Source organism: Ziziphus jujuba, chromosome 4 (genome assembly GCF_031755915.1).
Source record: "Ziziphus jujuba cultivar Dongzao chromosome 4, ASM3175591v1".
NCBI lineage: Eukaryota > Viridiplantae > Streptophyta > Magnoliopsida > Rosales > Rhamnaceae > Ziziphus > Ziziphus jujuba.
In genome coordinates, this window is record NC_083382.1 from 1,770,946 (window position 1) to 1,798,021 (window position 27,076).

A 27,076-nucleotide genomic window follows, 5' to 3' on the forward strand; every position below is an offset into this window, starting at 1 on the left:
ATCGGCACGGGTGATTACCGCAGTTTTGACATATACGACGATTTGAGCTTAATCCCCCTTGAGTGAAGTGGATCACGTTTCCATCATCGAAGTATATCCCTATCAATATAATTTATTTATATATACTACTAAAAAAAATAAAAAGGAAAAAAAAGAAGTTTGTGAAACCACAAAAAGACTGCCAAATATTCAGAGGAATGAAGAAGAAAGAAGGAAGAAGAAGAAGATCACCTTGATGGGCTTCTTTTCTTCATCTCCTTGTGTATATGTGAGACCCAGCAGGCTCCAGTTCATTCCTAGGGATTTTGTTCCAAAGCAGAGTCATGTAAGACAACTGCATATATTAAATTAGGTGCATGGAGTCAATACTGGGCTTTGTCCGTGACGTAGTAATGATTTGTTGAGAATTAAATAATTTATTGTAAATCCATTTCTTAACTCTTAAACAGATCAGAATAATTAAACCAAAAAAAAAATATAAAGAAATGTCTATGTGGGGATAGCCTATCGCAATGTTCACACTTCTTCTCCATGTAGAAGATTTTGGACGTTTTAAATAAGGTCTCTAATGATATATATATATATATATATATATAAGGAATTTATAAGAGGAATTGTAAGTGGTAATATTTATGGCTATGATTTGCTTAATATAATACTATATATTTTGTATCCCGCCAAGCAATTAGTCGATAACGCCAAAATATCATTGCTAATATTTTTTCTACTAATCCACTATATAATATTATATATCTGATGCAACACTTCACAAACTATTATGTATATGTTTAATTATTACGCATATATAGGAGAGACAAAGAAAGCTAATGTTCATTCAAAAGTAGGGTATAAAAAATAACAAAATATTAGAGTTATCAAAATATTATCAAATGATATAAAGATGATGTATTAATATTTAATTAGTTTATTTTTTTAATTTACTTATCCATCTAAAATTTTATTTTTTTCATATTTATATTATATGAATATATCTATTAATAATTTTTTAATATGTGTTATTTAGTAAATCAATTTAATAAATATTTTAATAATTGTAGTATTATTAAAAAAACAATATGCTTAAACATACCTACTATTACAGTGACATATATATTTAATTCGTCTAATTTTTTTAATTGAATTTTTTTTCTTTTATTGTTAAAGAAATCCTACCAGCACACAATCATGAATGATAAGCACAGGACTAATGGGGGTAAAAATGAAAGCAAAAAAGTCCAAATGAATTAAGAATATGATAAAGCGCTATGATGAGGCTAAAATCAACATGTTGATGTGACTCTAGGTTGAGCTAAATTAATTTGGACAATCGCTTGATCATGAGCTAACTTAAAAACTTTTTTTTTTTCAATTTCTTTTTATATTTTACATTACAATCCTCTTTTTAAGTAGTAATACAATTTTGATGCATTTATGTTGAGAATGCAATCACGTACTCTGATACATTTCAAGTCTTTCCAATTTTGTAGGGAGGGGGAATGACTTATCAATTCTCATCAATTTAGTTTGTTTTTCAGACTGTATCTGCTTTTCTCATTTCTTCTCATTGCATGGGATTTCAATGTCCTTTGTTTTCACAAATCTGAGAAAATATCTTATCGTAGACAACTACTGCAAAAATTCTAGAACTTGTCTTTAACATGTAACTAATGTATCAATGATCTTTCATTAATTAAGAACTCAACCAATAACCGTTGTCAATCTTGTAAATCATAAATTTAGCTACGCATTTACTTATCTTAATCCTCACTCAAAACCTCAAAATCTATAAATCTATCTCCTTCCAAAACGAATCAATACAACTATCACAAAAGTTACCAACTCTCCAAAGTGCGGCCAATCTCTCAACAGAAACTTTACAAGCATTCCCACAATATTTGGCATCATAAATAAATCGCAAGATGGAGTATATAACATAACACATGGCTGACACAACAATAAAATTACTAGCTGGGAATCCTCGTGGAAAAAGAAGGATTGCATAAATAACAGCAAATGGGGTTGCTATCTGCCCGTTCGTGCCAAGATCAATGACATTCCTTGCCAGCAAGCCAGTTTTGCAATATATTGCAATGTCTTCACAGTTGTTGAAAAGTTTGTAGGCACCAAAACCATCATGCTTTCCGAGGAAATGAGCACGGTGCAGGACATCTTCTGTTGGACTGGTAGAGGCAAGGGTACAGGTACCTCCTTGAGTTTTGGCTATAAAGAAAGCAAGATTAACACCATATTTATACAGATACAATTCCCCTCCATCAAGAAAACTATTTATGCTGCAAGACTCTACACGACATTCCATTGATGGACCACCACCACCAATAGGGTCTTCTCCGCGATCGAGGTGAATCACCTCTCCATCACCCACATATATCCCTGAATATCAAAGTTGACTTGATAAGAAAAGCTTATTGTATATACATATATAGAATGCCAAATAAGCTAGTCCCATGAATTCTTAAACTCAATAAGGATTAACGATTCAGGGTATAGTCAAGCAAAAACCTTTAACACAGATGAAATGAATTCTCTAGGTGTGTTATGACTGATAAAATAAAATAAAAAAAAAATTAAAAAAAAAAATGAACACTTTGTTTGAAACACATGTTTGACACACTCTTTGGAGGAAAGAAACAGAGAAGAAGAAGATCACCATGACGGGCATAGGTATACCTTCAGTTCCGCCTCCATGCGAGGATGTGATCCTTAGGCTTCATTTGCTTCTTATTTATCTTATTAGAAAGCAGCCTCTGGATATTAAATGATAATATGTAAACTATTAGATCAATATTTAGTAATAGTTTAATTAACTTATAAATAAATAACAATGCGAAAAACTACATTAATTAAAATTTAAATATATATATATATATATATATATTAACTCAATCATATGGATACTTTTCCAAATACTGCCCAGTAGAAAAGTATGAAGCATGCTAGAGTCCAGAGCACTGGAAGAGTCTAAGACCACAAACTTAATAGCAAACAAAAAAAGGCAAAAGCACACATTAGTATTCTTAAAAACAGGTCAATTAAGAATTCAATACGGCCCAAACCACCAGAAGCCAATATCTCATCAACCACTGGCAATCTCTCTGCTTCAATTTTGATAACATTAGGACAAGCTCCGATATCAGAAACCAATCTACAAACATAGTAAACGCCGAGACATCTAGCTGCCAGACCAGTTAAAGTAGCAGGGGCAAGTTGCAGTAGGGAAAGAAAGACAGCAGTAGTAACAGCCAAGAAAAATGCTGTTTGCCAACTTCTACTGAAAACAATGCTGTCTACTACTAGCAATCCTGTTTTGCAATACATTGCAAAGTCTTCATCGTTGTTTATGAAGTGGTAATAGTCACTGGAGGCGCCATAGTTGAGAAGGAAGGCCGTACAGTCCTGAACAACTTGAGGTGGATCGGCAAAGGCAAGGGTGGAAGTATGTTCCTGGAATTTGGTGAGGAAGAGAGCTGGATTGACACCATATTCAAAGAGATAGACATCTCCACAAGAAAGAAAATCTTCTATGGATGAAAAGGCCACACCATGACAATCAAAGTGGATCACCTTCTCATCGAAAATATATATCCCTGGGGTCTCATACAAGCAGGCAAATAATATCCCATGAATAGTGTTTATATGCTATACATACAGATTCCAAATCCCAATCATATGAAGAAAATAAAATTAAAAAAAAAAAAAAAAAAAAAAGACCACTATAGTATCTTTAGAAGAAGAAATGGGACAAGTGTCAAAAAATCACCATGATAAGATTTTGTATTGCCTCCCTTCCATGTGTAGATGTGATCTCCAGGCTCCAGTTTCCTCCAGAGTTTGTTTGAAAGTACGCTCTGAATCTTCATCCATAGCTCTCCTCTCATCTTATACTTTGGGAATTCTCCCTACTCAGCTCTTCAAAATTTGTGCTTTGGAGAATGGATATAGTTGAATTCAACCACAGATAACATACCAAACTACCAATACTGCCTAGGATTATGTGAAGAAAAATGGGCAGCGCATGTGGTCAGTACTCGTTTTGGACTTGGACTATAATGCAGAAAAGGATTGGCCAACGAAAGTTTTTTAAGTCCATTTCTCTATTCTTAAACAAATAACTATGGCAACAAATAACCTAACCAATTATCAATCCTATTAGTCAACAAGGGCAGGATATATATATTAGTAGTAATTAAGCGTGTTCTGCTAATCCACTTGCCATACAATATTGTTTCATGGGAGACCTCCCTGAAACTAATAAATATACAATTTCTTATGAAATTTATCATGCATATATATATATATATATACAAGCAGGAGAGGGAGAGAAAGAGACGTAATATTCATCCAGAATAATGGGCTATAAAAATAATTTTGACATCTAATGTGACAGCGAAGTTATTCTGTTTAAAATTGTGATGACTGTTGTTTCAGCAAAGGAAGCCCTGGAATGGATATTATATAAGACAGTAACTGATGGTTTTTGGTAGAGCAAAAGCAAATGGAAAAGAGACAAAGCTAGCTTCACTAAATTCACGTTGGACTCTGTTCTTAGCATACAAAAGTTTCATTTTGGAACCCTTCACGGGTATACTTTTGGCCCCACCTTTGGTTTCATATCAGACATATACAAAAAGTAAATTGCTAAACAATCATCATTTGTCTAGCCTGCATAGAAAAGAATAATAAGCACTGGGGTAATAGTGGTGTTTAGTTTCAATAGTCTTTTTCTTTATTTATTTTTTATTTTTTTATTTTTTATGTATTTCTTGACACCATAGATCAAGCTAACCTAACTAGCTCTCTTTCTCTATCCCTTTACATATAATTTGTAAACCTGAATGACGACTTCTATTGCTAAGCCCCGTTTATTTTGTGTAATTTTGGAACAAGATGATTCATGCAGACATCATATCAAAATCAATTTTCCGAAGTCAAAACATTTGTGCTCTCTCTCAAGAAGCTTGTATGGCCTACTCTATTGCCCAACTAGTTCATTATATGAATAAGCTGAATTGTTTTTCGATTACCTGAAACCAAATCTTAAAGCTATATAATCACGTATCAGTGGTAAAAATCTTAAACCAAATCTTAGGCTAACAACAGTTATTTTGGGGCTACTTCCTCATGGTTGGGTTGAGCTAGTTATGCTTAATTCAGATGAATTAGTTACTTGATGTGCACTTGTGCTCTTATACTTTAGTCAAGTTTAGGGCAAACTACAGGTTCTCTATCAAAGCTTTACATATATATATATAATTCTGAACCATGCATAACCTATAAGCTACACTGACCATGCTTCTAAAGTCTAAAATTGAGGAATATCCTGTATTACTATGTAAAATTAAGATCAAATACAAATGGAACTATGTTAATTAGACAAAGACTAAAGATAATGGAATCGTCACATAAATGATGAATACTTGATTAGTTGTGAAAGAATGATTATTTGGTATATGTAGAATCTGGATTCCTAGGAATAACTACATTGTGCAGGATGTTATCCATGGACCAAGCAAGATGGACAAAGCGGAGGAATGGTAAAGCGAAGTTTCTATGTACCACCATCAGGTTAGCCATGCTCTATTCTACAAAGTAACAGATGGGTTCAAAAGCAGTATGGTCAAGCTTATTTGATGGTGGAAGCAGCACTAACAGAAAAAGAGGAGGGAAAGTTGAGCATGATGGGATGAATTTTTTCGAGCAAAATGAATGAAAAAACACAAAATTTTAATTAAAAATTCCAAGTGGAAGGAGCTAAGACTCACATGATTGAGAAACTTAGTAAAATATTGCTTTCAATAGGACAAAAAGACAGAAAAGAATACATGTCGAGGAACTCAGATAATTTCACATAAGACATATATGATATAACATAATCGAGATAAAGCTTAATAAAAAAATTGAAATTAGGCTCTATTCCAAGCACTCAGATTCAACCACCTTCATGCAATCAAACTCGAACCAACGATAAAGCTTAATATGTATGAGCACTACTTTTTTCCCCTAAAGAAATCTTCCCTCTAGTTCTATCCAATTCCAACGAAAATAAGATTTCTAAATTCCTAAATTCATTCAAACAAAGGTTCCAAGAACCTCATCCGTTTTGTCCATAGTGTTCTTTGTAACAAGTTCGTCCTCTTAGAATTTTTTGTTTCCAGAGAACTTGGGTATTTTCTTATCAAACTTTGCCGGCTCTCTCGATCCTCATATTAAATTGTTGGAAGAAAAAAGTGCATTTTCATTGCTACCTACCAAATCCAAATTTCAGTTTATTACCCCCAAAAAAATAAAAATAAAAATAAAAAATAAAAAAATAAAAAAGATTTCAGTTTCCTTCTTGGAGCTTGCTTGTATAATTGTTTAGCTATTATTCAAATGTCTCAAATCAGATACGCAAAAAAGACTTTTTTTTTTTTTTGTTTTTTTCTATTGTTTTTCAGGCAACAACGTTCAGAAATCACTACCATTTAACATTAAGAGATCAATATATATATATATATATATATATTCCATTGCAAGAACTAAAACGCAGTATCAAATTAATAAATAAAAAATGAAGGAAGAGAAAACGGACCAGATCTTTGAAGATGACAAAGGCGATGATAATGAAGAGAACGCAGAGGATCTCAAATTCGGCCGCTCTGACGAATCCGAAAACCTTGTTGACGCCTCTAGTGATTGCTGACTCGTTCTTGCTCCTGCTCCCAGCTCGCCTCGCCATTGCCATCCGCTGATTTCTTGTTTCTTTCTCTTTACGAATTCGGTTTATAGCTTCACCGCCAATCTTATAACACCGTTGGAAAAAAGAAATAACGTGGTCGCTTCCGAACGCAGCCTTAAAGTTTTGTCCCTTTTTTTTTTTTTTTTTTTTTTAAACAAATAAATAAATGAAATAACCTTTTTTTTAAATATATTTTGAGTGTTAAGAGTAAAATTTACCTATTTTTATTTAAAAAAATATTTAAAATTTTGTTGTCATGTCTCGAAAGTGTTTCTTCCTACCTTTATTTTATATCTAAATTTTTTAATGATACCAAGAAGATGGATTTTTTTTTTCTTAATTTTTTTTTATTTTTATTTTTTATTGGGGTGAAGAAACATGGCGCTGATATTATTTGTAATTTGTGACCCGAAAGACAATTTCCATTGCAAGTCCTGTTTGATCTAGTGGTATAAAAATCATTGTTTAAGAAGCAATGATTCCAATTCAAATTTCTACCACGATAATTTATGAAAAAATCATATCAGCATCAATTTTTCTGCTAATTTTTCTGAAACAAAAACAGTTAAAGAGTTCATTTTGGCATTTTGGAGAATATTTTAACTTATTTTTACCATGTATTCAATTCATTGTACAAATAAATTGAATTTTAATACAATTGTATGAAATCTTTTATCTTGAGACAGAGAGAGAAAAGCTCCTTTGTAGCTCTTCGTAATTTTTTATTTTTTAGATAATCATGTGGAAAAAAGTTGGATTAGTAGGGGAATAATTAAAAATAGATTATGACAAATTTTTTATTAATCAATAAACTTTTCCAATTGTGGTTTTTGGCTGCATGTATAGGTTGACTATTTTTAATTTGATAGTATTTTCTGACTTTGCCTCTCTTTTTGGTTCTCTCTTTGGATTTGAATTGATCAGTATCCATACAAAGGTGAACAGTGTGTTGCAACATTTAGGTATGGTTTGGTAATACTTAGATTATAAAAGAATCAATCGTAGTTATATTGAATAAAGAATCAGCTTTTACTGTTTTGAGAGAAAAATTAATAAATTATTTAATAACTTATAATAAAAAAAATGCTATAATGTGTAAAAGTTACAGATAAATATTTAGTAATTTATAAAATTTAATTGCTGTAAATTTTATAATTATTAAAATGGATATAATGTATAAAAGTTTTTTCTTTTTTATACAAAAATACAATAATATGTGTGTAATTATGTTATGATACTTATATACTAAAAAAATAATACATAATATATGATTTTTGATTTTTTTTTTCAAATCTTAATTTTAAAATAAAATACTTAACAACCAAAATTATTTGTTTACCAAGCGCCACAGTGGTAAAAAATTATTTTATAATTAATTTTAGAATTGTCATAATTATTACCAAACTAAACCTTGGATATATTAATAAATGTATAATTTAACAAGATGTTAAAATTTCATGATATATGATTTTATCATTAGATTATTACAGATTGGAAACACAAATTCGAAATTCCACTAAAAATATAATACCAGTTTAAGATGAGCGTAAGAAAAGGCAGGGCTATTTGAGAATAAATACTTGCATGCTAAACCACAACAAAAGTTTCAAGTTTATATGTTTAACATCCAAAATAGCAAGTATCATTGATTAAAAATTAAAACTCAACCAATATCGCCATATAAATCCTACATAAATTATAAATTAATCCACGATTTTTCTTGCTTTGATTCTCTTTTAGAATAGTAAATTCTCGCCTTCGTGATGCATGAGTTGAGGCACTATCGGAAAACGACCACTACGCATCCAAGATGGCAATATCTTAAGTCTAATTTCATAAGCTTTCCCACAATGTGTAGCATCAGCAACAAATCTAAACATAGAGTAGATGAAATAAACCGTAGCTGCCACACCAATAGGATTGCTAGGCCGGAATGTAAACTTAAAAATGGCAATAGCACAAAGCATACCAAAGTAAGATGCTCTCTGCCCATTCCTGCCAAGGTTAATAATTCTATTTCTCGAACGCAACCCTGTTTTGCAATATATTGCAAAGTCTTCGCAACTGTTGTTGAAAAGGTTGTAGGCACCAGTTCCAGAACCCTTGTTCAGCTCCCGGCGGGAACGGTAAATAACAGTTTCAGGCCGATCAGTAGAGCAAATGGTACAAGTACCACCTAGAATTTTGGCTAGAAAGAAAGCAAGACTAACACCATATTTATAGACATAGAGTTCATCACCATTAAGAAAACTATCTAGGCTGCAATATTCTACACAACTTTTCTTTGCTTGATTACTAGCAGTGGAGGAGCTAGTGCTTATGGGAATGTCTGATGAATGGGATGAAGCTGAGCTGGGTAAAATAGGGTCTACTCCACGAATGAGGCTGATCACTTCTCCGTCACTGTCACCGACATATATACCTAGCCAAGTTACATGAATAGCAGGCATAATAAACTAACACCATGGTGGCCAATTCACCATGACATATATAATTTCATAAAGTTAGTATATATTGATATGATCACGATTGTATAATTTTTTTTACTATAAGAGAAGGAATTTGGATTATTATCCTATCATAAACATGGTTTGTCACAAAGTGAAAGAGATTAAACTAATGGAAAAGTGAAAACCTTCCTAAAATGGTGTTAGATTGATTATCACCCTTCCAAGAGGTTAAGTTGTTTGAATATATATATATATATATATATATATTTATATTGATCATTGTATTTATATTATTGAATTACAAATATAGATATTGAAAAGATATTATGACCATAAACTTTGCTTAAGTAGAACAAACATTTTTTTTTCCTAACTTGGTGAAGTAGCCTAGTTTCTAATTAAGGAACACGTCAAATATTACTATCAGATTCTATTCAAACACTTCCTACGCTTGAGGGGAAGGAAATAGCTGCTTCAGGGAAAAGACAGAGCGTATGTGTAAGTACAAATACATATACTCATATGTATTTAAATTAATTACCTAATCCTCTAATTGATTCTCTAAGCAATTCTATGCTCCAAATGATAGGCAGATTTCTTATTCAATATAATTCAAAACTACATAAGCTTTCTTCACTAACTTAGGGTTTCTCATGCAATCATGAACACAAGTGAAACAGAGATAGTCAATTACTCAAATTATATATACAGAGATAAACAGATTTTTTTTTTCTTTTTTTCATTTTGATCCTCTTCTTTTCAATAATGGAAAAAGAAATGAAAGGAAAATGTTACAATAGAGACTGTAAAAAAATGCCAGTCAAAGTCTAGTATTCAATCGAGCTATGTACATTGTATAGGACACAACAAACATAGAAAATATCAGCAAAGCAAATGTTCCTATTGATAATTTTTTTTTTCTTTTTTAAATTGTTATATAAATCACATGGAGCAACCTTGCATAAACATGAAAAATAAGCACTAGTTAAAGAAATAAAAAGAAAAAAGAACAAACAAATTAACAAAGAATGTATTTCTTTGCCAAATTATGATGTAATATTAATCTCAGTTGTCCTTGAATTTAATAAGACTAATAATTTTTGGATAGTCAGCTTATTAAGCCACAACCTTAAAATAACTAAAGTGGATTCTTCTGACAAATTAATTTGAAAAGTTGAGATTAAAGTGGTTTCATCAAAATATATAGATGTTTTTTCACATTCTATCCGGAGTTAGTTTCACATATTTATTTAAATGGTAGCATTACCTTTCTTTTGAACAATTCCAACTACTAATAATGACTAAAAAGAAATAATAATTCTATGGAAATTATTTTTTAGTAAATGGATTTCTTAAAACTTTATCATGGTTCCATTACAAGAGTTAGATAAAAGATAATGATATATAGCTAAAAGAATTGGGTTTTGGGTGTCAAAATAAAATCACAATAATAAAGAAAAAAATACACATAAGTTAGAATCCATGTTAAATACCATAATTTTAACATAAGAAGAAAGAAATATGGAGATAAAGATGATCATCACCATGATAGGCATAGGTACTGCAAGAGTTGTGCCTCCATGTGTAGATGTGATCTCCAGGCTTCAACTGCCTTTTATGTATCTTGTTCGAAATCAATCTCTGGATATTGAACGTTTAATGATTTAGTAAGTAATTTTATTTCATAAATAAAAAAAGAAAGTAAATTTCATCATATATAGTTCTTCAATTTTGTGTATTATTTTGAAAAATTTATATTTGTTCCCTTTTCTTAGTAGTGCACTTACATAATTTACTCTAAACAATACTTATAAGAAAAAAAAAAAAAAAAAGCGCTAATAATAAGGTCTCACTTGGTATAGTTTTTTCTTTTCCAAAAACTCTTGCTAAAAATTTATTTTTTATTGGTTTTGATTGAAAGCTCCTAGAAGCCTTGAAGGTATGAAATACTTTTAAAAAAAATCCAAATATTTCTAGAAGCAATTTTTTGAGCTTCAAAAGTCAGAAGGAGCTTCTCATAAGTGTTGCCAAAACATGACTTAAGTATCACTAAATTTATTTACTGAATATTTATTTTGTTTCTACATAAATAATAATAATAATAATGATGATGATGATGCTGAAAATATTACTTTTTGTAATATTGCTAGGTAGAAAAGTATGATACACGCTAGAATCCAGACCACTCGAAGAGCCTCGGACAGCAGTTGAAGGGGCTCAGACCACGTTTGTACTGTTAATAGCAACTGAATATTGAACTGAGTCATCAGCAATACTATGAACAGGTCAATTAAGGATTGAATAGGTCTGAAGCCCGATGCAGCAGAAGACAATTTCCTATCGACATCGGGCAATTTCTCTACTTGATCCACTTTAATAACATTAGGACGGGCTCCAATATCAGAACCAAATCTATAAATACAGTATAAGCCAAAACATGTAGCTATCACACCAATAAAAGTTGCAGCTGTGCTTTGCTGCAGAAAAAGAAAGAAAGTGAGAGTAACAGCCACGAAAAATGCTGCAGCTTGCCAACTTCTGCTGAAATTTATGTTATCTATCACTAGCAAGCCCGTTTTGCAATACATTGCATAGTCTTTACCATTGTTTATGAAACGGTAGTGGCTGCTGGAGTGAATGCTATTATTTTTTGGGAAACTAAATGCACGGTTCTGTACAACTTCAGCTGGATCAGCAGGCGCAAGAGTTGCAGCTCCTGCGAGTTTGGTGAGGATGAGAGCTGGTTTAACACCATATTCAAAGAGATACGGATGATCTCCACCAGAAAGGAAACAATACATGCAGGAAGATACCACACCATGAAAACTTGATTGATCATGGTCGCTGCAATTTGGACATGTACTATAATGATCATCTGACCTTGCTCCTCGTCGACCTTGAGTAAAGTGGATCACGTTTTTTTCATCCAAATATATTCCTGGAGTCATATATATCAGGAAAATTATTAAGTAAATTTCATGGTGGTGAAGAACTCAGATTCTCATTCATAAGAAAGTGGGGAAAAAAAAAAAAAAAAAAAGTCTGTGAAGAACAAAAGTACTGTCAGGCATGAATTCAAAAGAAATGGAGAAGAAGAGGAAGGTTACCATGGTCTTCTGTATTGGCTTGTATCCTTGTGTAGATGTGATCTCCAGGCTGCAGGTTTTCCTTCTTGGTTTCCTTGAGAAGCGCCTTCCAGATCTTGTTCTGCAGTTCACTCATCTTAGAACTGTGATATGTTTCTCTCTCTGCTCTTCAAATTTGTGTTTTAGGAAATGCGAAATTGAATTCAACCCCACTAGAGATGCTCCAATACGGTGAATAACCCGTACATGGGGACAATAAAGGCCTTGGACAGGACGGTAAGTCAACATTTCTACATTCTTCAACAAATACTTATGGCAGCATTTTCTGTATTTCAACAAAAAATTATGACAGCATTTTCTATATTCTTCAACAAATAATTATGGCGATAGCATTTTTAAGTTAGATATACATATAAATATTGAAGGATTAACTGACAAAAGGGTAATATGGAAAAATTAGATTGGCTGACAGACGGGTAAGTCAATATTTCTATATTCTTCAACAAATAATAATGGCAGCATTCTCTATATTCTTCAACAAATAATGATTGCAGCAGCACTTGTTAGATACACATATATATATATATATATATATATACGAATAATGATTGCAGCAGCACTTGTTAGATATATATATATATATATATATTGAAGGATAGGCTAACAGAACGGAAATATGGAAGGACTAGATTGGCAGACAGAAGGGTCAGTCCATATTTCTATACTCTTCAAGAAATAATTATGACAAGATTCAGAACTCCTGCATATCATTTCATGCCATGTGGATTACTTTCCACGTCATATTACTCTCTTTTCTCCCTCACAACCGGCTACTGGCTATTTCACTTGCCTTTCTCTTTCGTTTTCTTTTTCTTCTCTTTCTTTCCCAAAAGCCACACCTATGAACCCTTCTCTTTGCACAAAAAATCAGTGTCAAAAACCATATCTTCAATCTTTCAATAATGGCAAAATGGAACCTTGGGTTCAAGTTATTCATTCACAAAATAGCAAAACAGAATAAGCAAATGGACCCCAAATGAATTCGTTTTTTAAAAAAATTTGAAAAAAAAAAAAAAACTCCAATAATAAACTCGTTTTTTAGGTTTAATTGATTATAATTTTTTATCCTAAATTATAATTTTTATTCCTTTGTTTTTTTGGGTAAAAATCACTATCATTTCTAGCAATGAAAGCCAACTGTGTACTAATGGAAAAAAGTATATATACATGCCAAAAGTTGTTCATGAGAGATGGGCCCACATTTTGTAACAAGCAGCCGAGGAGAAAGAGTAAAAAAGAACAATCTTTGCAATTTTTATTGATGAAGGGAGTTCGTGATTTCATAGTTTGGTGATAAAGGGACTTGGTGGTTTCAAGAAGAAAAATCTTCTGCTAGAGATTTGTTTTGTGAGGAAGAGGAGAAAAGAAGGAGAAGAAAGAAGAAAGAGGAAAGAGAAAGAGCCGGTTTTGACAGAGACGAGAGAGGGCTGATAAGTTATCTCACATAAAAATAATGCACATGCCACCAAAGGACATGTAGGAGTTTTGCGTACTGAGTACTCCACAAAAAGACTCAAATCAACTGCAAATCATAAATCTAGAGAAGGAAATGACAGATTTATGACGATGCCATGTCCAATAATCCTGCTTGCTACACAAAACAGAGGCTGATCTCTCCAAATTCCAACTGAAACAGAGAAATCGTGTGGAAGGTAAGAAAGAAAATTATCTCAAAACCATGCAGACCGACCTTTTTGCTATGAGGATTCAAAGGACAAAGAAAATCAAGACTTTTAGACTGAGCAATGAATTATCAATGGTAGAATAGAAGACCTCAGCTAAGATTGAAAAACAATATAACCATAAGACCAGAAGACTTAGCTTCTGAAATTTTCTTTGGCGTAAGATCATCCATACCCTTTTCTTTAGGGGGGGGAAAATCCTTTTTTTTAATCCATACCCTTTTCTTTAAAAAAAAAAAAAAAGAAAAGAAAAATCTTTTTTTTTTAACTACAATTATTATTATTTTTTGAGAAATGCTAGCAGTGCTCGCCCAATTCACTCACCCACTTCTTCTTTTAACACGTGTCGTTAACTTTTCCAAAATCATTATTGAATTTATATAAAAGATTACCCATTAATTTTGCAGCTTATTATCATATTGCCATTGGATCAAGCTTCTTTTTTTTTTTTTTTTTTTTTTTTTTTTTTTGTTTTCTCTTTTCTAACTTTTATCTCACATGCATTTTTCAAATATCATATAACATATTCAATTTAATTATAAATATTATATTCTTTTACATTATTTATAAACTATTTTAGTATCATTATATATTTTTTATATTATTTTACTATATTAATTATTTTATTTGTAAAAAATTATATTATAAATTAAATATATAATTACGTAATTCTATCGATATTTCCATCGATATCGATATTTTTTTCGATATCTCCATAAAATTATACTCTCGACATTTCTGTTGATACCAATATTTTCATCACTGGTTGCTGTCACACCCCAAGTCTATATACTCAAAATGTGATAAAAATCATATTTATAACACTTAATGAAATTTATAATGCGGAACATAAAAAGTCTCCAAACATTATTAATAAATAATATTTAAAAATATATCTCCAAACAAAATGAACCAAAATAAACCCCAACACCCAAAAGATCTTTCAAGCCAACTGATATAAAAATAAAACAACTAAACGCCATTATCCTATGCCAAATCCAGCTACCTTGAAACTATTGTGTACCTGAAATCATAATAATAAATAATGCGTATAAAACTCAGCAAGCTACTGGATTTTTTTATAAATATAAAATAAGAAAATACTTAAAATCATAACAAATAAAAATCCGAAAACAATCTTTAACAATATAAACATGATTTTCATATAAACTTTAATTGTTAAGCATTTAGTAGGGCTTTCCATAATATAATATTACCCGTCGGTAATCCGAAATCCGAAATCCGAATAAACTCGTGTGTGAGGCATGCAACAAGTGGGGCAATAGAAAATTTAAAAACAAACACTCACACCCTAAGGTATGAGCCATACCCTTACTGTGATCATCAATAGGTCCTCCCACATGAAACAATACTTCTAAACCCGAAGGTAAAGAACCATAAATCATTAGGAAATATCCTTACACGATTCATCTCAACATCCGAAAACATATCATAACATATTTATAAATGCCTACTAAATACCAACACCAAAGCAAAAACACATATATCAATAATCCAATAATTTCTTTGTACGATACATATATATTTCATAAAACATAAACTTATAGAAAAACATAATAAATCAATAACATAAGTATATATTTCCCATGGTTTCAGTTTTAAAAAGTCTAGTAACTTACCTTGATCAGCAAAATCCACAAAAGATTAACAATCTATGAATAATACCAATAGTCTCTCATCAGTTTAAAACAGAACAATCATATATCATAAATATCTTTCGTATAAATCCCATAATCAAGCTCTTAAATTCAAACTAAATAAATAAGAGTTGATACCCATAAGATCATCATAGCCTAAGCCCCAAATCTTAAAAATATAAGCTTAGAACAAGATCAAATCACCAGAAGCCGAATAAAAACCTATTAATCCATAAACAGTCTCTCAGCAAGAAATTAATTCATTATTCAAACGATATCATCTAAGTCTGAAAAGTTATGGGGGTACTGTACATATGCATAAGTGACTGTGATTAAAACCATTTCATAAAATAATAATGAAAAACTATTCAAAACTCATTCAAAAATTAACAAAGAAATATTGAAACTATTAGATTTTCAGAAACCTTCAATTAATATTCAATTTTTTTCTCTTTCATGAAATTTTGTATGCATTTGAAATTTTACAGATTAAACTAGACACTTGCATATACTCATATAAAATTTTAAAAGCCAAACAAAGGTCAAAAACATGGTGAAATTAAATTTATTAACTAATTGACAGAAACTGTAAATAAGCATTTCATAGGGAAACCTGTCTATACAAAAAAAATTCATTAAAAATAAAATACTTTTCCAAAAGCAGTAATATCTTACAGATTTTAACTATATATAGTAATAATGATATATAAAAATTATTAGGTCAAATAGAGATCAAAAACTATTTTAAATGGAATTTTATTCTTTACTAAACGGACCAGAAAATAAATTCAGACAGCTAGATGTAGATAACTCAGAAAATCACCACGGCCAAAATATAAAGAATTTGGAGCTAATTATTTTTATAATAATATTAGACATATATAGGATAAAGTATACAAATTTTCAGGCAAAAATAATTTCTTTTGGATCTATTTTGAAAATTTTCCATACAAACCATATTACAGTCGAACAGAAAAACTAGACAGAATGCATAAATTCATCACTGCTTCTACTTTACTAGGATCAACAGAAATTCCTTCTTTGGACACCACCCAAAATTCGCATTTCTTGAATTTTGCATACAATTGGTTGGTTCTTAACACCTCTAACACCTTCCTTAAATGATCTTCATGTTGCTCACGAGTCTTTGAATAAACTAATATGTCGTCAATAAACACAATAACAAATTTATCCAAGTAGTCTTTGAAAACTCGATTCATTAGATCCATAAAAATTGCAGGAGCATTAGTCAACCCGAATGGCATTACTAAAAACTGATAGTGACCATATCATGTTCAAAAGGCTGACTTTGGAATGTCTTCCTTTTTGATACATAATTGAGGATACCCATATCGCAAGTCAATCTTTAAGAATACACAAGCTTCTTGTAGTTTGTCAAATAAATCTTCAATTCTTGGCAGTGGGTATTTATTATTTATAGTTACCTTGTTGAGCTCCCGATAATCAATGCATAACCTCATAGTCCCATCCTTCTTCTTAACGAATAACATTGGAGCTCCCCAAGGCGAAACACTTGGTCTAATGAACCCTTTTTCCAATAAATCCTGCAATTGCTCTTTCACTCCTTAAGATCTGAAGGTGCCATTCAATAAAGTGCTTTAGATATTGATCTTGTATCTGGTGCTAGATCGATCTTAAACTCTACCTCTCGCTCAGGTAGAATTCCAGGCAATTCATCTGGAAAAACATTAGCGAACTCATTAACAATTTTTACATCAGATATTGTCAAGTCTTCCTTTGAAATATCCACAACACTAGCCAAGAAACCTACACAACCTTTTCTCAAACATCTTCGTGCTTGCAAAGCTGAAATTACTCGAGAAAAATGATATAGTTTAACATCTACAAATTTAAACTCATCTTCTCCTTCAGGTTGAAACACAACCTCCTTCTCAAGACATTTCACACTAGCATGATAAGCTGCCAGCCAATCCATGCCTAGAATTACATCAAATTCTTGCATCTCCAAGATTATCAAATCCACAACTAGATCTCTATCATCAATACTAACAATGCAAGACTTCAAAACTTGACTAGCACACAATATCTCCCCAGAAGGGGTAGCTACACACATCTCACAATCCAATTTCATAAGTTTCAAATCAAGTTTACATGCAAAGCTACAAGATACAAAACAATGTGTCGAGCCAGAATCCATCAATACAAAAGCTGATTGTCCAAAAATAGGAATAGTACCTGCCACCATAGAAGGTGAAACCTCTGCATCATGTCTAATAAGCACGTAAACACATCCTTGAGTAAGTTGGTCCCTTTTAACCTTTTGAGTTGCATTCCCAACGTTAGGGCAATTCTTGAAGAGATGTCCATGCTTTCCACACTTGAAACATGCACCAGTCTTCCTATAACATTCACCTGGGTGTTTCTTTCTGCAAGTCTCACATGTAGGATATTCCATCTTTCCAAACTGTTCATTCTTTACTTTCTTTAGGTCTCCTCTTCTCCCATCAGATCTCTATTTGATGTTCTTATCGTAAGTCTCTTTCCGTGATGGGCTTCTACCTCGCTTTTTAGACTCAGCTTTCATAGACATCTCATCATCATTCTCTAATATCTGGGCTCTCTGAAGAACCTCACCATAAGTTTGCAACCGCAGCACTGAAATTGGCCTTCTTAACCCATCCATAAGGCCTCTCTCAAATTTTTGAGCCTTTCTTTCATCAGTATCAACAAGATGAGGTGCATATCTGAAAAGTTCATCAAACTTCCTCTCATACTGGGCTAATGTCATCTTACCTTGCTTTAACCTTGAATCTAACCAAAGTAATTGGGTTCCTTTGCACATCCCAAGCTCTACTAATCATCTCCCACCAATGGCTAGCACCTTGCTTCAACATGTAAACAGCACATGTGACCTTCTGTGCATCAGTGCACTCCATAAAATTCAAAATTTTCTCTCTCTCTGATCCAATCTTCAGCTACCAAAGGGTTAGTTGATCCTTCAAAAAATGGTGGTTGCAACTTTCGAAATTGCTCAACAATAGTTGCATTGCCAGCACGAGGTTGTGTTCAACTGCATTTGTCATTGCCTGCATAAAGTTCTGAAACAAGGCCATAAAATCATTTGCTTAAGGTGCCTGTGCATTTCCTTGTGGCGGAGGTGCATTCTCTTGATTAACATCCGAAACATTTCCAAGATTGTTAATGTCTATTCTAAAAGGAGGCATACTACAAAATAAAGCATATATATATAGAAAGATAAGCATAAATTTCCTAAGCATAAATTTCCTAAGATCATAAAATAAATAGATAGTCCTATGAATTTGGCATTTAATTTATTGTCTCTAAAGCTCTATCTAATTGTCTACAAGACCCTATATAAACCTTAGATCTGATATCAAAACTGTCACACCCCAAGCCTATATACTCGAAATGTAATAAAAGTCATACTTATAACACTTAATAAAACTTATAATGCGGAACATAAAAAATCTCCAAACATCGTTAATAAATAATATCTAAAAAAAATATCTCCAAAGAAAATAAACCAAAATAAACTCCTACACCCAAAAGGTCTTTCAAGCCAACTGATATAAAAATAAAACAACTAAACGCCATTATGCTATGCCAAATCCAGCTACCTCGAAACTATGGTGCACTTGAAACCATAACAATAAATAATGAGTATACAACTCAGCAAGCTACTGGATTTTTTATAAATATAAAATAAGAAAATACTTAAAATCATAACAAATAAATATCCGAAAACAATCTTTAACAATACAAACATGATTTTCATATAAATTCTAATTGTTAAGTACTTAGTAGAACTTTCCATAACATAATATTACCTGTTGGTAATCCGAAATCCAAAATCCAAATAAACTCATGTGTGAGGCATGTAACAACTGGGAAAACATAAATTTTAAAAACAAACACTCATACCCGAAAGTATGACCCATACCCCTACTGTGATCATCAATAGGTCCTCCCACATGAAATAATACGTCCAAATTCGAAATTAAAGAACCATAAATCATTAGAAAATATCCTTACACGATTCATCTCAACATCCGAAAATAGATCATAACATATCCATAAATGCCTGCTAAATACCAACAACCAGAGCAAAAACAAATATATAAATAATTCAATTATTTCTTTGTACAATACATATATATTTTATAAAACATAAACTTATAAGAAAACATAACAAATCAATAACATAAGTACATATTTGCTATAGTTTCAGTTTTAAAAAGTCCAGTAACTTATCTTGAGCAACAAAATCCACAAAAGATTAACAACCTATGAATAATATCAATAGTCTCTCATCAGTATAAAATAGAACCATCATATATCATAAATATCTTTCGTATAAATCCCATAATCGAGCTCTTAAATTCGAACTAAATGAATAAGAGTTGAAACCCATAAGATCATCATAGCCTAAGTCCCAAATCTTAAAATCATAAGCTTAGAACAAGATCAATTCACCAGAAGCCGAATAAAAACCTATTAATCCATAAACAGTTTCTCAACAAGAAATTAATTCCTTATTCAAACGATAGTTATGGGGGTCCTGTACACATGCATAAGTGATTGTGATTAAAACCATTTCATAAAATAATAATGAAAAACTATTCAAAACTCATTCAAAAATTAACAAAGAAATATTGAAACTATTAGATTTTCAGAAACCTTCAATTAATATTCAATTTGTTTATCTTTCATGAAATTTTGTATGCATTTGAAATTTTACAGATTAAAACTAGACACTTGCATGTACTCATAAAATTTTAAAAACCAAACAAATGTCGAAAACATGGTCAAATTAAATTTATTAACTAATTGACAGAAACTGTAAATAAGCATTTCATAGGGAAACCTGTCTATACAAAAAAAAATCATTAAAAATAAAATACCTTTCGAAAAGTAGTAATATTTTACAGATTTTAACTATATATAGGAATAATGATATATAAAAATTATTAGGTCAAATAGAGATCGAAAACTATTTTAAATTGAATTTTATTCTTTACTAAATGTACCAGAAAATATATTCAGACAGCTGGATGTAGATAACTCAGAAAATCACCACGTTCAAAATATAAATAATTTGGAGCTAAGTATTTTTATAATAATATTAGACATATATATCATAAAATATACAAAGTTTCAGGCAAAAATAATTTCGTTTGGATCTGTTTTGAAATTTTTCCATACAAACCATATTATAGTCGAACGGAAAAACCAGACAGAATGCATAAATTCAGAATTTCGTAATAAATTGAAAACAGATCCAAATTGCCCCAAATAAATTTCTACAGATTCATAAACATATATATTTTCATCCATAAAAATTTTAATGCCAAAATAAACCTTCAAATATTTTAAAGAAATTCAAACAATCACTCTGTACAGATCCCAAATAAATTTCAGATTAGGTTTCAACAACTCTTCAATTCAACCTTAATCAATACTTCTATAATCCAAAAACTTCTGAAATAATATCATATAACAGAAACAGATCAGAAAACCAACCTTGATCACTTGAAAGATTTAGGATCTTCCTTCCTATGCTAAAAAATTTGTTCAGAAATTTTAAAATATCCAAAAATACTGGATCCCTAACAACCTTAATGGAAAACCAAAATCTTAAATTAAGATCAAGAGCCCTTAATATTAACCCTAATAGCTTTTAGGTCTAGAAGAAGAAGAAGAAAAGAAGAAGGAGACTTACCCGATATCATAGTGGCACAAAATTGAAAATAACGTAAAAGTAAAATGCATTTTTCTTTCCTTTTTATAAAACCAAAAATAGAATAAATACTTTTTTTTTAATTTCCGAATAAAATTGAAATATACTTATAACCAAGCCTATTAGGATAAAAACTCTTTTTTTTTTCTTTAAAAAATAAATAGTTATAAAACCTTTTCCTTTTTTTTTTCTTTAAATATATATATATATATATATATATATATTACTCGTATATTACAGTTGCGGTCATAACATAACGTGTGCTGATGCCAGTATAATGAAGTCAGGATAGCCAGTGCTATGCTTCCAATCATAGCACCTAATTTTATTGAAGGAAATAAAGATAAAATAGGACCCCGACATATCATCAACATGGTGTTTTTTTTTTTTTTTTTTTTGAAGAACCTATGAAAAAGTGGCTCCATGTTAAGAAATTCAATGCAAGCACAAACCAATGTTCCCTCCTCACATGTAGATTTGAAATAATAGTACATAAAGATGGTCTTATACGTGCAGAACAATAAATTACCAAAAATGGGAGTAAAAATTTTGAATACAACACAGAAAGATGACCAAATCAAATACATGGTGAATTATAAATCTATCCTAAAAGATTAAGATGATAGGAATTGAGGCTAATTGTAAATATCAAGTTAACATGGACATTAATACACATATAATACTAAAAATTGAGAGATTTAAAAGTGGAACAACCGTGTAAATCCAATCAGCAAAACACATCTAACAATCCCTCACATATAGGCATGCTTAATAACCAGAAATAACATTGAGCTGACATGTGCTGACAATAAATTAAGATTTGAACAGAAAACCACGGAGATAACTTTAAATTCTAATACGACATTAAGTTGCCACCGGCGTCCTAAAGTTTAAAATTTTAAGAAAAATGACCCAACCACCTAAACTAAGCCAACATAAACACAAAAATAGAATAACAGTAAATTAAAATCCAAATCAGGAGAGTATTTGCAATAGTTGAGCAGCTACGCATGGGAACCATCATCCACAAAATGTCCTCCTTACTAACCAATTGATGAAATTTTGTCCTGAAGGGGATGATTCACTTGAGAGGTCTTCTAGGAGCAGTTCCAGCAAATTAGTGGAACAAAATAAAACCTGCATGATATGCATCACAAGGTATAAATATGAACAGTAGAAGAACTTGCAGCGCATGTCCGATGTAATCATGTGATTTTTATTTCGTACTTTTGATAAAAGCATGAAATCCTGTGATATAAACTTCTATGGATTTCTGAGCATTACTTTAGTGATCATAATATGATATGAAAAATATATATCATTAAAGATAGTGTGAAGACTTTTTTTTTTTTTTTTTTTGGATAAAATATTAAGATCATGTGAAGACTGTAACACCCCATCCCGAAGTACACCGGAAATTTCTAAAATTTGACCAAGGTTGACCGGGTTTGACAGTCGTTGACCGAGAAGGGATCAAATGTTGACTTTTTGCTCCCGATGGAATTTCACATTGACAGAGGTATCGTTAAAAAGTACACGTTGTCACGAGTCCATAGACTAGTAGTACATTGAAAACGGAGCTACGGTTTGAAAGTTATGAGCAAAACAAGTTGAGGTCCAAACTATCCAAGGGGTACCGGAGTTGACTTTTTGTTCATGCAAAGTTGAGCTTTGACTCATGCACAGTTGTGAAGTAATCGTCAATACGAGTTTATAGACTAGCGGCATATCCGATTTGGACATGTGGTTTGAAAGTTACGGAGCTGTGAGGTTTTTCCGAGATAGCATTTACTATTCATGGATCTGTATGTGTGTGAACAGTGGTGCCACACGTCAAAAAAATGGACCCACCCGTGAGTGCACAGTGGCACCCATGGTCGTTTTGACTGGCTGAGAAAGGGAGGGAGGAGAGAGAAGGAGAAGGAGGAGAGAGAGAGAGAGAGAGAGAGAGCTAGAGAGAGAAACCCAACCGACCAACCGCCGTTCACCCATTTCTGGCCACCAGAATAGTATAGGCGCCACTCTAGCTTGAAGCCCACCTGAAAATCGACTGGCCAGCCAAACCCAGATTACTTCAAATCCAGATTTCTCCCTATTCCGACCTTCGTTTGCCTCACCGCCGGTCCCGTCGGATGCGCCGCCAGCGGTGGTGGATTCTGGTGACCATGCCGGCTCATCGGAAAACCCAATTCCGGTGAGTTTCCGATCATCCCACCTATCCTTCCCCACTAATTCAACCTCCCTAAACCCAAATCCGAGGTCATTTTCCTCCAATCCGCGACAGATTGAGAGAATCGAGGACTTGAGTTGCGAGAGATTCCTGGTGACATCCCGGCCACCACGGGTCCGATCTCCGAGAGGTAAGCCTCAATCCGCGATCCTCGTTTCATAAGCTTTGTTTCTGTATATTACTCACAAATTTTGGTTAATGTTTGTGTTAAACCCCCCCGGATACCGGGTATTATTTATCCTAATAAAATATTAATTTATTTGACATTGTGTAATATTGTTGTTTTAGGAGCACGTGTGCATCGTGGAATTGATCCCATAGAAGATCTTGGGATGTTAAAATATATATATTTTGTGTTAATTTGGTTATTTGAAAAATATGTTTGATGTGTTGAATATTTAGTAAATTTATATTTGGAATTTTGATGCCAAAATTGAATGGAATTAAATATTTGTACATTATAAAATATTTTGGTTTTAAGGAATTTAAGATTCTGGTAATTATTAAAAAATTTCATTGTTGGAATATTTCGTAATGGAATATTTCAAAAATATGTTTATGTGTTTAATATTATGAGAATTTCTATCTAGAATTGTATTGCCAATTTATAATGTTTTTAATATATGTTTTGGTGCCAAAAGAATATATTTGGGAATTTAAAGAAATTGTGGTTTTGATTTATTTTAATTATTGCTATGGTTATTATTCAATTATTGTGCACAGTTATATGAATTCATTATATATGGAATTTATGTGGTTTTCATATTACTGATTTAAATTGATTTTTGAGAAATTGAGAAAAATATGAATTTAAATTATTATGTTTTAAAAATATTTATGCATTGAAATATTAATGGCTTGACCTTATGCCAATGAAAAATTTGTATATTCAAATTGATGGATTTGAACTTGATGGATTTTAAAGTGATGGATTTATGATGAGGATTGAAGAAAAATGTGGGAATGTGAGTTTGAAAAATGGTATAATTTCCACGGTGAATTTTGGAAAAAATTGTGTATTTTAATAATAAAATTGGTTATTTGTTTTAGACACACTCATACAGTACTGGTGTTCTGTACTGTATATGTGGATGAGTACACAAGTTATAATGTCTCCCGTGAGTTGCGATCGGACCGAGGGCAGACAAGTTTTATCTAGTGCACATAAGCTGCCCCCCTCCATGGCCGAGTTGACGGTTTAAGCAGTGGAGCTATTGGGACGCTAAAGCGACCGTATGCAAGTTTCTTTCTTTAACCTCCCACCAAATGGTGCTCGGGACGCTGGGTATCATAGAGCATCACTGGTATATAGTGTGGTGCGTCAAGTTATTTTCTCGATACGAATTTCAAACCAAGATGCTTTAAAAGCGTATTTAAATTAAATGTATTTAATTTGTTTTATCATCTATTTCCAATTAGTATTTTCTAAAATATAATTATTCATATTTTATGTCACTTATTTTAAATCAATGTTTTTAAAATGCATCTTGCCGTATTTTTATTATATAGATTGGTTGAATATTTTAAAATGAATTTTTATAATATTTTTATCACTTATTTTAAAGGATTGTTTGTAATTATTTAAATTATATTTTTGATACTGTTTATTTTAGTTTATTAAATCAAATTTTATAAATTATATATTGAATTTCACTTTTATGTTATATTTCTTTAATGCAAGTATCCTGAATTTATTTTATTATATTTCATTATATTTTATTCGTATTTGGATTATTTAAATTTTATTAAATTAATTATTACTTGATTTTTGGGGCATAAAAGATTGGATTTTGCGAAAATGTTTTAAAAGGGGAACCTTTCCAACGGAATGAATGGTGGGGGCTTTGAGAGAAAATATTATTTTCAATTAATTATTATTTATTTACTTATTTATTCTTAATTAATCAAATGTACTATAATTATCATTACTATTATAATTGTACAGTAAATAGGGTCACTCACTAAGATGATTAGCATCTCATATTTTTAAATTCCATTCACCTAGGTACAAGGATTGGTAGACGTTCGTCCGGAGCGAGCTTAATCTTCGTTGCTGTCGTATTTCGAGGAGTTCTTTTTATTTTCATTTATTTCTATGGTAATATTTCTTTCATCCTTGTTGTATAACTTCCATACTTAATTGTACTCTATGAAGCTCTGTATACTGTCTTGGACATTTATTTATTAATTATGCACTGGTTTCCTATTATTCATTTGGAGTGCTGCAAATTTGTGGAATTAAATTGTAGTAATGTGGGAGGAATAAGGTGGTGTATATAGAAGTGTATTTTTAGTGCAGGAAAATTGTGATAAGTCCAACCTTTAGGGAAGGTTCTACCAGATTTTGATTGGAGGATCCAGTAGGGTTTTCCTAGGATCAGGGCTTGTCTAGGGTTCCGATGAGTAATTTTAGACGGGTCTTGACAAAGACTATTGTGTCGTTTGGGAGATGAAATGAAAGAGCAATGTAACAAATAATGAAAAAATTAATTTTGAACTAAAAGATTACTAACCTATAAACTTGTTTTTGAAACCAAGACAAGAGAACAGAAAAGAAACATTCACAAATATTATCCAAAATTTGCAAACTTCGTATCCATATCTTAAATTGGTAGGTGTTAAATTATATAACTACATCTAGAAATACAAACATATGGATAATAGGAACACTTTGTTAGAGCCACAATATATTCAATAACCATACACAAAAATATTCATGGAAACCCCAAGAAAGAATCTCCTTCTAGCTAGTAAGGCCAAAAACCTCCATCTTGCCTCTTTACAAGGATCTGATTGTACTCTGGCCTTGATGTCTGCAAATGAAATCATTCATTCAACTATTAATAAAGTTGATAAAATTCATAACATCCAAACTTGTCAGCTCACTACTAGAATCGCATTGATAAATAACGCAATAAATGTGTCGCACAAAATAAACAACGATGCATCCTATGGCGTCGTCTAAAGTCATGTCGCTAAATCCATAAGATAACAAGGGACGCAGTATGAGAGTCGCCAATCTTTTAGTTTTTAGCTACGCATATTGACTTTTAACGACGCATTCTATTAATCCACTTATAGCACGCATTATTTGGCAACGCTTCACCACATTGTCGCTAAAAATATATTAGTAACTGTTTTATATAGCGGCGCTAAATATATTAGTCACTAATGAGTCGCCTATTTAGGGATGCATTAATAGAGTCGTCTATTTAGCGACACATTAATAAAGTTGACTATTTAGCGACGCATTAGTAGAGTCACCTCTTTAGCGATGCATTAATATAGTCGCGTATTTAGTGACGCATCGACACTTTTAGCGATGCATTATTTGTTAATATGTTGCCCCTCCTTTTGTTTTATAATTTTTTTAAATTTTGTGAAAGGTGATTAAAACAGTAAAAATATAAAAATAATTAAAATACAAAAAAATG

General features: G+C 31.6%; 1 protein-coding gene and 1 long non-coding RNA gene across 5 annotated transcripts; both read right to left on the reverse strand.

Moving 5' to 3' along the window:
- Nucleotides 1-1,647: 1,647 nt before the first annotated feature.
- LOC107415863 (uncharacterized) lies at nt 1,648-6,886 on the reverse strand. 3 transcript variants are annotated; one of them, XR_007240161.2, is made up of 5 exons: nt 6,590-6,886; nt 3,779-3,927; nt 2,917-3,605; nt 2,689-2,765; nt 1,648-2,391 (listed from the first exon to the last, which is right to left on the reverse strand). It is a non-coding gene; the product is annotated as an uncharacterized LOC107415863 (long non-coding RNA). The 3 variants fall into 3 exon arrangements; XR_007240163.2 differs by having other exon boundaries at nt 3,779-3,998; XR_007240162.2 differs by having other exon boundaries at nt 3,779-4,002.
- A 1,462-nt stretch (nt 6,887-8,348) lies between these two features.
- On the reverse strand, nt 8,349-14,193 carry LOC112491340 (uncharacterized). Of its 2 annotated transcripts, XM_048471423.2 has the most exons (5): nt 12,294-14,193; nt 12,005-12,124; nt 11,319-11,902; nt 10,731-10,827; nt 8,349-9,158 (listed from the first exon to the last, which is right to left on the reverse strand). In XM_048471423.2, exons 1-5 carry the CDS (start codon nt 12,406-12,408, stop codon nt 8,473-8,475), a joined length of 1,602 nt encoding a protein of 533 aa, XP_048327380.2. In that variant the 5' UTR covers nt 12,409-14,193; the 3' UTR covers nt 8,349-8,472. The 2 variants fall into 2 exon arrangements, with proteins under 2 accessions (XP_048327380.2, XP_048327379.2); XM_048471422.2 differs by having other exon boundaries at nt 8,351-9,158; nt 11,319-12,124; nt 12,294-14,187.
- Nucleotides 14,194-27,076: the final 12,883 nt, after the last annotated feature.